Source organism: Balaenoptera acutorostrata, chromosome 11 (genome assembly GCF_949987535.1).
Source record: "Balaenoptera acutorostrata chromosome 11, mBalAcu1.1, whole genome shotgun sequence".
Classification (NCBI taxonomy): domain Eukaryota; kingdom Metazoa; phylum Chordata; class Mammalia; order Artiodactyla; family Balaenopteridae; genus Balaenoptera; species Balaenoptera acutorostrata.
In genome coordinates, this window is record NC_080074.1 from 61,213,534 (window position 1) to 61,229,312 (window position 15,779).

At 40.8% G+C, this 15,779-nt stretch overlaps 1 protein-coding gene across 1 annotated transcript; it reads right to left on the reverse strand.

Annotated features, from left to right (window-relative positions):
* Positions 1–522: 522 nt before the first annotated feature.
* On the reverse strand, positions 523–1,518 carry NEUROD4 (neuronal differentiation 4). Its single transcript, XM_007179525.1, has one exon. It carries the CDS (start codon positions 1,516–1,518, stop codon positions 523–525), a length of 996 nt encoding a protein of 331 aa, XP_007179587.1.
* Between the last annotated feature and the right edge of the window lie 14,261 nt (positions 1,519–15,779).

Consider the following 15,779-nt stretch of genomic DNA (forward strand, 5'->3'; position numbering starts at 1 on the left):
GCTCCTTTGGCAATTCCATTTGATCATTCCATGCACGGTGTCCATTTCCTATTACTCCTCAATCCTTCCACTTTCAAGAAGTTTATAGGAGTGATCACCAAAGTCACAGAATTTCAGAACTATGAAGGACTTTAGAAATTGTCTAGACTTAGAACAATTGACTGATTTTACCAGTAAGTAAACAGAGGCCAGAAATGAAAACTTAATTGGCATAGATCATTCAGTGAGTTTTTGGCACCACTAAGATAGGATCCAGGGCTTCTGTTCTATTTTCACATGATTGTAAAGAGTCAGATAATTTCACTTTAAGACCCTAAATAAAGGAATCAATACAACATGAGAAGTTGATGAGAAAAGAGAGACAGGTGTAGGAAGGTGTAAACAGACTGGGACTATTTTGTTTGATATGTTTGTTTGATATGTATCTATAGGGTTCCATTAAGGTCACTGAGTCTTCAGCTCAACCACTTGAGTTATGGGAAATGCCTCCACATCTTCCTCTGAAATGCTGGTCTGACTGCCCTAATCAGTGAAGATTGTATTGAGTTGGGCCCCGATGCCATGATGGGGGTAGGAATCATAGGACATATCTATGGGAACATCATAGCGGGGGGTACTAGCCTGAAAGGGAGTTGAATGTACATGCCCTGAGCTTAGACTAGCAGAGGGGTAATGTGGCATGAAACTGTAGGATTTATCCAGGTCAGGGGAGCCATCTTGCTTCAAGGAGAAGTTCCCACTGATGCTCAGGGGTGGAGTAAGTGCGCCCTCATAAGGTGGTGTACTGCAGTCAGGTGGGTGGCTCCCAAAGGATGATTCTCCCAAACTCTTGAATACTGGGGGTTTGAGATTAATAAGATGTGTTTCCATATGGCCATAAGGAGGGCTGGGGAGCCCAGGAGACTGATAGTTGAAGTTGTGGACAGAGATGGCAGAGTCACAAATAGGAGATTTCTCCTCACACTTCTCCAGGAGGACAGACTGAGAGCCCAACTGGAGGCATCCAGCCACCAGGTTGCTTGTGGGCTGAGAGAGCCCTTTACAGAGCATCTCCACAAAGCCCTTCCCTTCAGGTGTCTGTCCAGTCTCTAGGACCTCAGACAACGCCCAAATATAGTTCCTGGCCAGTCTAAGAGTCTCTATCTTGGAGAGCTTTTGGGTCTTAGAGTAGCACGGCATGACCCTCCTCAGGTTGTCCAGGGCATCGTTCAGGCCGTGCATCCGGGTCCGTTCCCTAGCATTAGCCTTGACTCTTCGAGCCCTGAATCTCTCAAGGCGAGCTTTTGTCATCTTCTTTTTCTTGGGACCTCTTCTCTTAGGCTTTTCCCCATCTTCTTCCTCCTCTTCTTCCTCCTCAATACTGTCATGCTCTTCAGCTAAGCTGCCAAGCATCCCATAAGCAGCTGGTCTTCTCTCCTCCTCCTTTATCTCATTCTGAGAAGCTGGACCTTTGTCCATCCAAGATGGTGTGTTCACCAACTCTGTCATCTCCTTGGGTTTCACGTAAGTTTTTGCCATTTCCAGACTCTGGAAAAGGAAACAGCAATGGTTAGTGCCTGTGAACATCTGATTTGATTTAAAACTAAATTTTCTTTTTATGTCTTAGATGTAAAGCACAGAATTTGTATTGGAATTCAACTTATAATTATCTAACCCAAGTTCTCCATTCTAAATAACTAATCTAAACTCAGATAAATGCCCAGGACACTCACTTGACTATAGCATTTATAAGAAAATCAACTATAGGAAAAGGAAATTGACTTGATTATTCAGTGCAGAGTCAATACCCAACTCTTTTTATTCTCAGGTTCTTTATCTCATGGATATTTTATGTAAAAATAACTTGATATACCACTCAAAACATGTTTTTTTTTCTTCCCAGAATTCAGATCATAAAAGGAAATAGCTAAGGTGAGCATATAAATTATTGTCCAAATAGAGAAACTTCTGAAAGGGAAAGAAGATGCTAAAGTAGTTATAATTAAATAATATGTAAACAATAATTGTAATATTGCAAAATGTTAAAAGAATATCAAACAATAACATAAGAAAACTGTTATATAACTATACCACAAAATAAGTGAAAAACTGTAATGAGATCATTCAGACTTTGTACATGTTCTCCAAAGGACTACTCAATCTCTATTTAGAGAGACATACACATCTGACTCATAACATCCCTTGTTTCCCACTGACTCTGCTGGTACACAACATGATTATGAAATATTTCTCTCACCATCACCAGAAGAGCATTTTGTTTTTCAGTAAGCACCTTGTGGTCTGTCTAGTGTTAGTGGTGTTAGAGGTGTTAGTAACATGGTGTCTAGAAAGGATCAGGAAAAGAGAGGCGGTCACCACTGGTTATCTTTCAAATCCACCCATACGTTAAAAGTGAGAACTCTTCATTGAACACGCATCTCACACCCTCAGACAAGAATACAGCAGTAGCTCGAATTACAAGCCAGAAGTCTGCCAAACCTATTTAAGATTATTTTAGTGCAACTATTATAAGATTTCATTAAAAATGGAAAATCTGGAACAGATTTTAAACTTCACAGAACATAGTGACTGCAAACATAGCGCAGACTATTTCAGACAAACATGCAAATAGTCTGACTAACTCACTTGCCTAACAGATACTGTTTAGTCAGAATTTTCTATGAAAAATTTGCAATTGTAAAACTTATTTGAAAACCAAAAGAGACTGGTGGTTTAGTCAATATTTTGCATTCAATTCTGGAAGAGCCTGGATTGTTTTGAGATTTGTTGAGAGATTCGTAGGTATACAATTTACCAAATAAAAGTATCTAATAAACTCCATTGGGGCATCCCAGTTCCACCAGCTAGTCTTCGAAATGTTAAACCCTCTGTCACGTTTGTATATCAGAAAGGGGAGAGCATGATAAATGTTTTTTGATCCTTGAGGCTTGAGCCTCAAATCAATGAATGCAGGAATTAGTACATAGCTTTTAAAAATATAAATATATGATTTGACTTGTTTCTGGTAATCTGAGCTTGTTTTCCTTGTAACCTCATTTACCTCCTATAAATAATTAATGTGACTGCATTGCAAAAACAGCCTAGGTTCATGTTAATCAGCACGGAAATCATGTCAGCTTGACTTACTCACTTAATAAGGCTTCCTGGGTAAGCAGCTTGATTGAAAACACACATTGGAACCTATTGGTCAACTGGCTAGCCAGGCCAAGTCAGAAAATCCCACTTTTAATATGGATGATGGAGCTTGTGTGCTGAGCTGCACTTCTAACGCAGGCAGATATCCAGAGGGAGGGTGAAAGACCTAATTAACTTTCTGTTAAAGTAACACAGACCTTTCAGAGGCAGGTGCACTCTGAGGCCAAAGAGGATGGAGTGGGCTTGGGAAACCTAATGTTCCACACGTCATTATAATAACATTTGTGTAGTCTTAGAGCAAAACTTTAAGGGAAAAGGGGATTGTTATGCTCATTTTATAGTCGAGGTCACTGCAGGTCAGGTAAATTAAGTACTGGAAATGCTAAGACATACAGCAGGTAGAGCAGGACATAACACCAGTTCTTCTGATTCCAAATACTAGGTTTTATGCTTTTTTTTCTCCTTTTTTTCTCCATCACAGCTATGGGGAAGAAAGAAAGGCACTCTGGCTTCAGGAGATGTGGATCAGTAGAGCAAGTCACCAGGAAACGATCCTCATCCAAAGAGAGGCTAGTTTAAGTGTTCTCTGCTTTTTAACTCTCATATTCCAGGATTCCTTCCTCTTTCAAATTGTTTTCTTGTTGCTTTCATTCATTTATTCCCCCCCTCCTGTTTTACTCTGTTCCTTCTCCTTTGCCTCTTCCTTCTGTTTCTCTCATCTCCTCTTCATCATCATCATTATCACTGGGTCGTACGTACATGCATGGAAAGGATAGCAGGAGAGGAAAGGAGAGTCCCCTGAATTGCCCCTGAAACTGAATACCAACCTAGCCTCTGCATTTGAGCTTTTTTATCATCCCCACCTCCGTACCTCTGGACACTAGCCAAGCTCTGTCAATCCTCACGTCTATCACGAAGTGGGATTAAGAGAACAGAGTAGACTACCCTTTGCCTTTAACGCAATGTGATGGTTTCTGTAAGAGTCAAAGAGCTGCTTTCAAATCAGATTTACAGCAGGTATAAAGGAAAAGAACCAAATGACTTTGGCTAAAACAATATAAAAGGCAACCAGTTTTCATCTTTGTTCTCTTACTAACCATGGAAAGGATGTAGATGGCTCCAGTTTAACTTTCTCTTTTCCCATAGGTACTGGTCCATTAGCTCTGAGGGAATCCCATGAATATGTAGTGTAGTTTCAAAAGCATGGAAGCTGGAATAATGCACATTCTAATCCCAATTCTTTTTATTCCTGGTTGTTGGTCTCAAACACATTATATCAGCTCTCTGATCTTTCATTTCCTCTTTGATAAAATAGGGATACAATATATTTTATGTGGTTTTGCAAGTCAAAAATATGAGTGAGAAAGGATTTTGTAAACTTTAAATGCTATAAAACACTGTCCATATATTTATTAGTCTTCTGTTTAGTCTTGGGTTTTCTTATCTAACTCATTCACACATTTGCTTATTCAAAAATAAAAATTATTTCTCATGGGTGAATAATAAAAGGAGGCTGTATTAATTACTGTGCCTCTTATCTGTACAGAACCTCCTCTGATTGGCTCAGAAGATCATCTGATAATTGCCTAATAACCTTCCCTTTTCCCCAATGTGGCTAGACAGCACAGACCCTGGAGTCAGATTACCTGAGTTCAAATTTCAGCTCATTTGCTTACTAGATATGTGACCTTAGGCAAGTTTCATAATCTTTCTGTGCCTCAGTCTCCTCCTCTTTAAAATAGGAATAATCATAGCCCTACCTCACCAGATTATTGTGAGCATAAACTGAACTAATACATTTAAAGACTTTGAATAGTGCCAGACATCATAAATGCCATGTAAGTGTTAGGTGTTTTGTTCCTAAAGTTCACCATGAGTTTTTCTGGCCAAGTGGACAAAATAGGTGTAATTACACTCTATGTTTAATGTCGATTTTATGCCAGTAGGAGCCAATGGCTCCATCTCAACAGCCATTTCAAAAAATTCCCTGATAAACCCACTCCCCCAACCTCCTAATGAAATTAAATATGAAAGCTCCTGTTCTGTTACAAAGGGTGAGGAAACAGAGCTCTATCAGCTGCCTCTACTGGGTTGACTAAAACTCTTCCACCATATTCCAGAAGGAAGTTAGCCTCTTGCATCCTCTTTTATAACTGGGAGACAGCAGTTGGCTGGACTCCTCCTCAGTCACATGAATTTTCAGGGTCATGAAGTTTCTGGTGGAATACAGACCATGCTTGGCACTTGGACATTTTTCCTTTTGTCTCTGATTAAACAATATTGGGGATAAGATTTTCCTACCAGAATCAGGAGCCAGAGCTCAGAGGAGAAAAATGAAGAGTCTCTCAAATAGAAGTAAAAGCTAGGACTCCTCAAAGATAAAGAAAAAAATCTTTCCTTTGACTTTTTCCACCTAAATATCTTCAATGCATTAAAAAGTTAGCAGAAGAAAAATAAAAAAAGATAAACATCCAGTTTTTGATTTGAGAGTTGAAAGTATGTGTGATGCACTTCTGAGTTGTGATCAAGGAAACCAACTTGGCTCTCTCTAGAACAGGTACCCATTTCTACCATGGATCTCAGCCTGTTAATGAACCAGCTCAGAGGTGTATTGAAAGAAGCATGAAACTGAAACCCTGTTCCATCACTCACTTATTATATGAGCACAGAAAAATTATTTTAATTAGTTTACCCTTGGGGCAAAATGGAAATAATATTTTTGTCTTTCATGTCTCATTTAGAAGCTTTTATGAAAGCAAGTACTTTGTAAAGTTATTATGTAAATGTAAGGGTTGGCAATTGTTTGATAGAAGCTGTATGGGAAAGTCTATAGCACTATTGCACAAAGTATCCTGATACACCATTTTTAGGTTTCCCCAATTCCTAGAAAAGAAATTAGCTCTCAAAATATACATGAAGCACATTCCAGTATGACAAAAATCAATGAATACTGGCTCTGGAGGCACAATACAGGCCCCCCTGCAACCCCCAAACACATTCTGATCCTATAAAGCTCATTTTATTTTTTAATCTTGGAATTTGGATTTCCTTATGTATCTACACTTTATAACAGAATTTTCCCCTTTCTTTAGGATCCTTCTGTGAAATTTTAAGTTTAGCCGATTCTCTCAAATTCAAAATTTTTTTCCACATTTTTTTCATTTTTAAAAAATCTGTTCTAGAAAAAATGTTTGCTGAGGCAATGATTACGGCGACCCAATACTTTCATCACTAGGGCTGAGGTCATTGGGCATTACTACTGTGTGGGGCTGTCCTGGAATTCATCCTACACTTTTACTAATTTTTGAGTTGTTGTGGAGAAGTTTCAATTGATGAATAAGTGAGTAAGGAGCTTTTGCGTGTGTGTTTGTGGTGATTAGACAGTGTCTTTCCTCTTAAAAGCTGATTGCACTAACTTCACCTCCTGATCCTATGACTAAATCCTAAATACAACAGGAAGGGGACTATTCAGCCCAGTTTCTAGGGAATCTAAGGATCAGAGAGACTGAATGCCTTGCTTGGATTTACAAAGTCTTTGCACTGAAGACAGAATGCAGACCAGGGTGCTCATAAGTTGTGCTGCCTGGAAACAGCCATTAGGCTGTTCTGTGCTCTTCCTATTCAAACTTTTACACGCTCCACTTTCCTTGTGGATTAATACCTGTACGCACACACACACACACACACACACACACGCACACACCCCTTATCCAGCATAGACATGTCATACTTTAGTTTTCATAGCCTCAGATCCTAATGGTGAACTTTGCAAACAGAAGTTACTCAATCCTTCAGTTTTCCCTCCTTGTTCTTCAGCATTTCATCTCTGGTCCCTCTGTCAAAAAATGAGGGAGGCATTTTACATTTATTATTATTTTTCTGAACACATTTTTAGGGGTGGGTGAATGATGAGAGGCAGAGGAGGCAAAAATATATATGGACAATCTTTCTCTTCTGATTTCCCATCTGAAAGAGCTGAGGAAAAGGAAAGGTCCCACCACTGATGCCAAATGTCTAAGGATTTTTAGCAGAGCAAATGGGGGCAATGGTGAGAATATGCCCCATGGCTTTCCAACATCTTTTCTCATTCCCTTTTCTATTTTCATTTCCCTCCCCACCCCACCCCCTTCACTCTTTGCAGAGCCAAAAAAACTGTAAGCAGAGTGGTGGATTAGGTCAATTCTTTCAACATGTTTGGTAAGCCACCTCAGGAAAGCAGTTAAACTTTTTGGTCCTTTTCTTCAGCATTAATAAAATGGAAGAATGGGCTTGACAGCAATGGGAGGATAATTTGTAATCTCTATTTTATAAAAATGATTGAGAGTATCTGGGTTTCACTTTGAGTGACGGGTGCTATGGGAATTAGTGACTTTATTACAATTTTAATATCTGTCCCTAAGTGTTCTGACTCTGCTTCTCTATTCAAGTTTCCGAAATCCTGCTCCCTCCTTATTTAGCCCAGAAGAGACTTACCTCACACCAACTACTCCTCTAGGTCTGCAGGAACTACCCACAGAAACTTTAGTAGTCCCCATACCACCCCATCCGCTGACTCACCTCTGTCAGTGGCAATCCCTGGCGTGAACTCTGTGAATCTGTGTCCTGGAGGAGACTCAGAGAAGCCAAGTCTCCCTGACCATCCAGATCATAGGAGGAGGTGCTTTTAGCGATCCATGTTAAACCCGGCCACTGCCTCTTAAGAATGCCCCCGGGTCTGGTTCCTCTGACTGCTATGTTTTCTACTCCTTCCTTGGAGTTCTGTATGCTCCTCCAGGACGCCTTGGGCTGATGCAGCTGGTTTAGTTGGTCTTCAGTACCTCCTCTCCCTGGTTAGTTCCTTGGAGTGGAGCTTTCAGGACCACAGCCTCTGGGCAGCTCCTGCGCTCTGGCCGGAGGCTCGGAGTTGCAGCAGTTTTGATTGCTTTCCCAGCTGTCCAGGGAGGGGTGATACTGCCCGCAGTCTAACTCCTCCCTTTCCACAGCTGAAAGACACGCCCACTTCAAAGGGTTCCTCTGGTCAGGTCCTGCTTAGCCATTCGTTTGTTTGTTGGTTGGTTGGTTGGTTTAAATGGGGATAGAGGTTGGTAGAAGGGGAATATGGGAGGAGAGTTGCTGAAGTTGAGAGGTAATAAGAGCTAATAAGGGCAAATAAAAATATTGGTCCACGTCTGAAGAGTCAAAGAATGAGAAAGATACATGCCCACGACACAACATGACTGACTGTTACCTTACACATGTGGATGGGGGTCTTTGGCTTTAAAACTTCCAAACTCTAAAAGTAGAAGGAAGAAGAATCTTTCTCTCCCTTCTTTCTAACCTGTCAAATATTCCCATTTAAAACCCTTTCATTTTAATATAGACAAAGCTATATCTATATTTATTGTACTGTTCTTTCAACTTTTCTGTTTGTTTGAAATTTTAAAAACAAAAAGCAAATGAATGAAATCTTTTATTCTGAGGACACTTAACTCCCCAAATTACAAATTGGAATTCGCTATTGTTTTTCAAAATATATCATTAAGCATTCAGGTAGAAAAAGTTCTCCTGATTGGTAATGAACTTGGAAGGAAAGAAGGGTCAAATAATTCCTAAAACTCCTGGGGCATTTTGAAGTAAGATTAAATTGCTAGAAGAGAAAAAAGAAAACTACATCTGGAAAGATTTAAAGAAAATACATGTATATGCTTTATGACAGATAGCTATCTGTGGACCAGGCTACCAAGTCAAAGTGTGGAATCTTCATTGTAGAGACTGTCAAATTTGGAATACTACCTTGTGTAAAAATTTACCAAGATCAAACACATAATTGTGAGTTCTTTTTAAGGTGTTAAGGATTTTGCACTCTTCTAGTGATTCTGAGGAGGGAAGGGAAGGGTGCTTGGATAAGCAATTGGCTGCATGATCTTTAATAGTTCAGCTTTACTTCTGGCATCAATTTTCACATCTGTAAAATGACCTAATCACTTAAGTTTTTTCCATCAGTAGCAAGACAGGATTCTGGGTCCAAGCTCAACCTCTTTTTGAAATTGACTTGAAGGCAATCCTCCAGGCTTTTTGGAAATCACTTTACCAGTGTAAGCACATGTGTGTGATAGAGATGAAGAGTTGTAAATATGCCTTGTTGTAAGGAAATGTGCAAAAGGTTAAAACAAAAGATAGTTTACTGCCAATAAAGTTGAAAGGAATACCTTAGGTTTAAAATAGTTAATTTAAAAAAAAATTCTGATATAGGTGTCATGTGACTCTTGTCCTTCCCAGAAAACCAGAAAATAGAAATTAATACTTTTTTTCAGTTCATAGGAGAATCTCTAAGCTTTTACCAATCTTTTTTGCATCCCTATCCAGGAAATATCCGCTCAGCAAAATAAACTTCATTTTCAGAGTCATTAAGTTACACATGCTAGGAATGGTGGATTTCTAAAAACCAAATCAGAATCTACAGCTCAGCCAGAGGAGGTTTATCTATGGAGTAATTTGTGTTTAGAATACAGCTGCACTGAGTATGTATAGGATGGATCGATCCCCTGTTTGTGTCTTTGAAGCGACCTCCATGGATGTTTGAGAGTTGATGATACTGGTGGTGTTAGGATCCTGCCGGTGAAATGTTCAGAGGGCAGAGAGGAGTAGTGGATTAGCAGAAAGGTGAACATATTGAGACAAAGATGAGGGTGGGGACAGAACATTCTGTGGGGCTCCTTGCTTTCTCTGACAGATGTAAGGGACTGGACACAATAGGATTAGCTCTCAAAACACGTTCAATTGTGTGTAGTGTGTGTGCCTGCGCGTGCAGCCTCGGTAGAGCGTCCAAGAGGGCAAACTCTTAAATTTTCTTTAGGGGTTGCCTTTTTCAGAGGGAGGAGTGGAATCGGTTTCATCAGGGTCACCCTCATCACAGCTCCTGGACGGTTATACGGTTGGCTATTCAACTCGGAGAGAGCAGAAAGGGGCGGGGGTGGGGGAGGGGTGGCGATGCTGTCAGCAGAAGCAAGGGGTGGGGGCAGAATGCAGGGCGGTTGTACAGCTTCTCCTCCCCCAACACGGTTCTTGGGCCAGAGGGCCAATCCCCAGCCCTTCCTTCTTTCTCTGCCGCTTTTTGTAAAGCTCTGAGCTAACCTGTTACAACCATCTGCTGGGCGGAGAAAACGCAACCAGCGCTCAGTTGCGGGCCCACAGGCCTGACGCTGGGAGCCATTGAAGCAGAGAGAAGCGAGGCAACAGGCAGATTTATGGGCAGCAATCTGTTACCTTCCCCCCTCCCCCAAGGCCCCTCTGCCAGGAGACAGCTTGATAATCCATCAACCCCACTAATGAATTAATTAGTATTCCCAGTGATCCCGACCCCCAAAGGGGACCAGCCTGCAGGGCCCCTAAGGGGGCTGGAAACTGCCTTCTTCGACCAGACACTGAGGACCAGGGACCAATGCCTGACATTAGGCCCCAGGGTGCTGAGCTGTAAGCCACATACCCTGTTCTGAAAGATCCCCAGATATCCTTCCTTCTCACCTTCCCTAGGGAGACGGCTAGCTTTTGCTGAATTAAAACCAACACCACCAACAAACGGAGTCTGGAGCCATAAATTAGGGACTGTGGAGAGTAGGACAGTGAACTTCCAGAAAGTGAGAATTCAGGCTGCCCATATTCCGGGTAAAACTTGAGCAGATCTTAAAGCTATTCTCCAAAGACTAGTACAGGGTTGGGGTGGTCTAGGGATGGGGGCAGAAGGTAAAGGAAGCACAGTCCCTGACCTCAAGAAGCTCAGTGCTCCAGTAGGGAAGTGGTACGGGGTCAAAAAATAATTGTGAAACAGGTTGGAGCAAAGTGATTTGTGACATGACTCTCTACTGAATAAAGACTGGGGTAAAACAGAGGTGTCAGTTGAGTTTCTGAACAGTCTAGAAACTGGGAAATTGAATAACCGTCCCTTACAACTGCAAAGTCCTTCATTCTTTCACACTGTGATGCAGTGAGGTGAAAAAAGCTTGGGAGTAAGGAAACCTGCGTTCTTAAACCTTGTTCTGCCTCTAATTGTGTAGCCATGATGAGTGATCTAAGCTCTCTGGGCCTCACGTCACTAGTCAATAACCAGGTTGGATTATGATCTCTTGGCTTCCTTCCAGCTCTTCCATTCAGCGATGATGACAGTTAAATGTTACGATTCCCCCTTTGAGGGTGAATAACACTAGCCCATTCAAAAGTGTGCAGTCTGTGTTCCCAAGTTTGAATAAGGTAACAAATGAAGTTAGTGACAAAAGTGGATCTAGACGACTTCCGTGGTTGTCCAGTGGCTAAGACTCCACACTCCCAATGCAGGGGGCCTGGGTTTGATCCCTGGTCAGGGAACTAGATCCCACATGCCCCAACTAAGAGTTCACATGCCGCAACTAAAGACCCCGCACGCCGCCACTAAAAGATCCTGTACGCCTCAATGAGGATCCTGCGTGCCACAGCTAAGACCCGGCACAGCCAAATAAATAAATTGTAAAAATTAAAAAAAAAAGTGGATCTAGAAACCAAGTAATAGTCTTGGGTGTACCCTATTCTTGGGACTCCCCAGATTCCTTGTCTCTTTTGGGAAGAACATTTGACTCAGCCTTCTCCCACACATTCATTCAAGGCCTGTACATTTGAGCATCCACAGGGCATACAGAGTGACTCATTCCAACTACAAAAAAGTACTTCCATTCGTTGTAATCTGTTGGGAAATTTCTGCACCTTTGAAAGCTCTGTACCATCTGCCTCCCATATCCTTTTCTCCACATCCTCGCCAACATTTGTTATGTGTAGACTTTTTTGGTAATATCTTATTGTGGTTTTGATTTGCATTTCCTTAATAGTTAGTGATGCTGAACAGCTTTTCATGTACCTATTGGCCATCTGTATGTCTTCTTTGGAAAAATGTCTATTCTGCCCTCCACCCATTTTTAATCTTTTTTTTTTTTTTTTGCTGTTGTTGAGTTGTATAAGTTCTTTATGTATTTTGTTGATGGTTTCCTTTGCTGTGCAAAAGTTTTTTTGTTTGACTTAGCCCCATTTGTTTCTTTTTTATTTTGTTTCCCGTGCCTGAGGAGACATATCAGTTATGTTATTGCTAAGACTGATGTCAAAGGGCATACTGCCTATGTTTCCTGGTGTTTTATGGTGTCAGGTCTTACATTCAGGTCTTTAATCCATTTTGAGTTAATTTTTGTGTATGGTGTGAGATAGTGGTCTGCTTTCTTTTCTTTTCTTTTCTTTCTTTCTTTTTTTTTTTTTTGCATGTGGCTGTCTATTTTTCCCAACACCATTTATTGAAGAGACTATCATTTCTCCATTGTATGTTCATTGCTCCTTTATCATAAATTAGTTGTCCATATATGCATGGGTTTATTTCTGGGCTCTCATTTCTGAATTAAAATTTCTCATTCTTAACCAACTTTCAGTATAGTGGCAGAGGTAGAAAATCAAATTATATAAATATATATTTCAAAAACTCCACTTCTCCATGTCTTCCTTTTTTTATATAGTCTACTTTTATTTATTTTGATTTTTTTATTATTTTGGGGGGGCCACACTGCGTGGCTTGTGGGATTTTAGTTCTCCAACTAGGGATTGAACCCAGGCCCTCAGCAGTGAGAGCATGGAGTCCTAACCACTGGACCACCAGGGAATCCCTCTCCTTGTCTAACATAATTACATATGTGCCCAAGGAACCGTGTATGGACTAGAGATGTTCACTGTAGTATTGTTTTTTTTTAAAAAAATTATTTATTTATTTATTTATTTATGGCTGTGTTGGGTCTTCGTTTCTTGTGCGAGGGCTTTCTCTAGTTGCGGCGAGCGGGGGCCACTCTTCATCGCGGTGCGCGGGCCTCTCACTATCGCGGCCTCTCTTGTTGTGGAGCACAGGCTCCAGACGCGCAGGCTCAGTAATTGTGGCTCACGGGCCCAGTTGCTCCGCAGCATGTGGGATCTTCCCAGACCAGGGCTCGAACCCGTGTCCCCTGCATTGGCAGGTGGATTCTCAACCACTGCGCCACCAGGGAAGCCCCTGTAGTATTGTTTTTAATAGCGAAAAAGTACTTTATGAATATGTTACTTAGCCAAATAACGGAATACTATTTAATTTGCATGAGCTGGTGTATATATACTAAAAAGAAGTGTACTTTATGTATTAACATGCTGTGGGGGAAAGTGTAAAATGATTTTTAGAAATATAGGTTCAACATGATACACTTAATTTTTTTTTTTATAAACCACTTTATTGAGATAATATATCACAAAATTCTCCCATTTAAAGTACACAATTCAATGGTTTTCAGTATATTCACAGACTTGTGCAACCAACACCAGAACCAATTTTAGGACATTTTCATCAACACAAGAGATAATCCCATCCCCCCATAAGCAGTCATTCCTCATTCCTGTCACCCCAGTCCCTGGTCACCACTGCTCTGCTTTCTGTCTCCATGGATTTACCTCTTTGGGTCATTTCATAGAAATAGAATCATTCAATATGTGGCCTGTTGTTTCTGGCTTCTTTCAGTGAGACCATGCTTTCAAGGTTCAGCCATGCTGTAGTTACACTTAACTTTTAATATGTACACACATACATTAAATAATAGATATACACAAACTGGTAACAGTGAGTCTTCTTTTCAGAATATCTCAGGACTGAGATAAAATAGATTGAGGTCAGGCAGGTATCAAAAAAAGATTTTCTTTTTAGACAAGTATAATGTATTCATATATAACTTGTGAAAGTAAAATTGATGTTAAAACATGCTATCTTTAAAATCCCATTTCCCACTAATAGCCAAACTTATTTTTCTGAAGGATCTTATAGCCGCCCCCCGCAACCCCAGACTCTGGAGTATATGGTGGTATGACTATTCCATGAAAAGATTGCTTCACTAGTTCCCATCAACTCTGCCCTCATACACTCAGCCCCAGGAACATTTGCCTGGTCTTAGCAGCAAACTTTAAGTTGCATTTAAGAGGCTTCAATCAAGCCCTGAGAAATATCTGGTGGGGGCAGTGGAGGTTTCCTAAGAATCCAGCCTTAATTTATACTACTGGAAGAAAACTAGGGTAATGAGATGAATAACACCAAGTCTTCTGGGAGGACCAAGGAAAGCATTGCCCTTGGCAGTCTCAGATCACAGCCAACGCTCATTTACTCTAAGTGGACACTGCACCATTACGGAGACAGTCCCCTTGCATCCACAGTAGCTTTCAGTGGTCTGCTCCACTAGGCCAGTGCTCCAATCATGTCACCTCTCCTAAGCATCCATCAGTTGAGTGGGTAGAAGTCAATGAGAAGAAACTGATTACTAACTGTAGTAATTATAGCTAGTCCCTATGGAACATTTAGCATGTGTTAGAGGCTAAGTGCTTTGCATGTATTATTTTTATCATCACAACAGCTTTATGAGGTATTATTATTATTACTATTATATCTGTTTTATAAATAAACTGATCAAATACATAAAGGTTAAATCACTTGCCCAAGGTCACACCGGAAGTGATGGCGTACTAAATGATGGTGCTGGGATTTGGATACAAAGAGTCCACTACACCATATTGCCTTCCTGAAGCAGATAACTGATAGTTCACTAAGCATCCAGAATCTATCCCCTGGATGCTCCAGGAGGGACACAAAGTAAAATGATTAACAGTGATCTCTCTGCTGTCTCAGACTGAAGCACCTGGCAGAAAGACATTCTCATCTTGTTCCCCATTGTTCAGGACGTGTTCAGAAGAATCATGTTTTGCCCACAATACACTTGCCTGAGATTCAATTTCAGGAGAGACATTTTAGCGCTACAGCTGATAATGCAATATGAGGAGATGGTCGCATCTTGGTCCTTAGAAGCTCCTACAATAGAAGGGATACTCCTCACTCATCTGGCCTTCTCTGAGCCCCACTCTGTCCCCACTCTGAGATCTCACACTCTCAGACAGTATTTTATGAATTCAGAGCAGAGAGAATAACCTGTTTTATGAAAATAAAACATAAAACCTTTGAGCCAACCAGAGTGTTGAAAGAAGACCATTGTGGAAGCTAGCTGTAGAAGCAGGCTGTATACTCACCAGCCGGGAACTCATCTTCCAGGTGGAATTTTCTCTTTCTCCCACTAATTTTAAGGGAAAATACCAAAAGAATACAGGAAACAGACACATAGCCCAGTTCCCAACCTCTGGCATTCTGCTTCTACAATAAATGGTTTTCAACCACAAAAGTCTGTCTGAACTTCTCAGACATTTTTCCCTTCCTCCTGCTCTCCTATTCTCTCCTCTAAAATGACCTTTATTTCTTGACACTTCAATTCCTGGTATGAGCTAGGAAGGCAGGGAATCAGGTAACACAGAGAATACATAACTACAGGAGCCCTTTGGGGGTTCAAAGGTGAGTATTTTAAGATACCAGAATTATAGTGTGGGGAAAGGGTAGGAATAAAGGAAGAAACACATTTGCAAATTGTCTGTACCATGCCGTTGTTGCATCAGTAGTCTGCATATATTATCTCCTTTAGAAATACTTACAGCCAGCATTTTCTGAATGTTCACCTTGAATTGAGAGTTTTACCTACATTACTTCATTTAATTGCCACAACTCTTTGGCATGGGAGCTATTGTTATCACTTTTTTTTTAACAGATGAGGAAA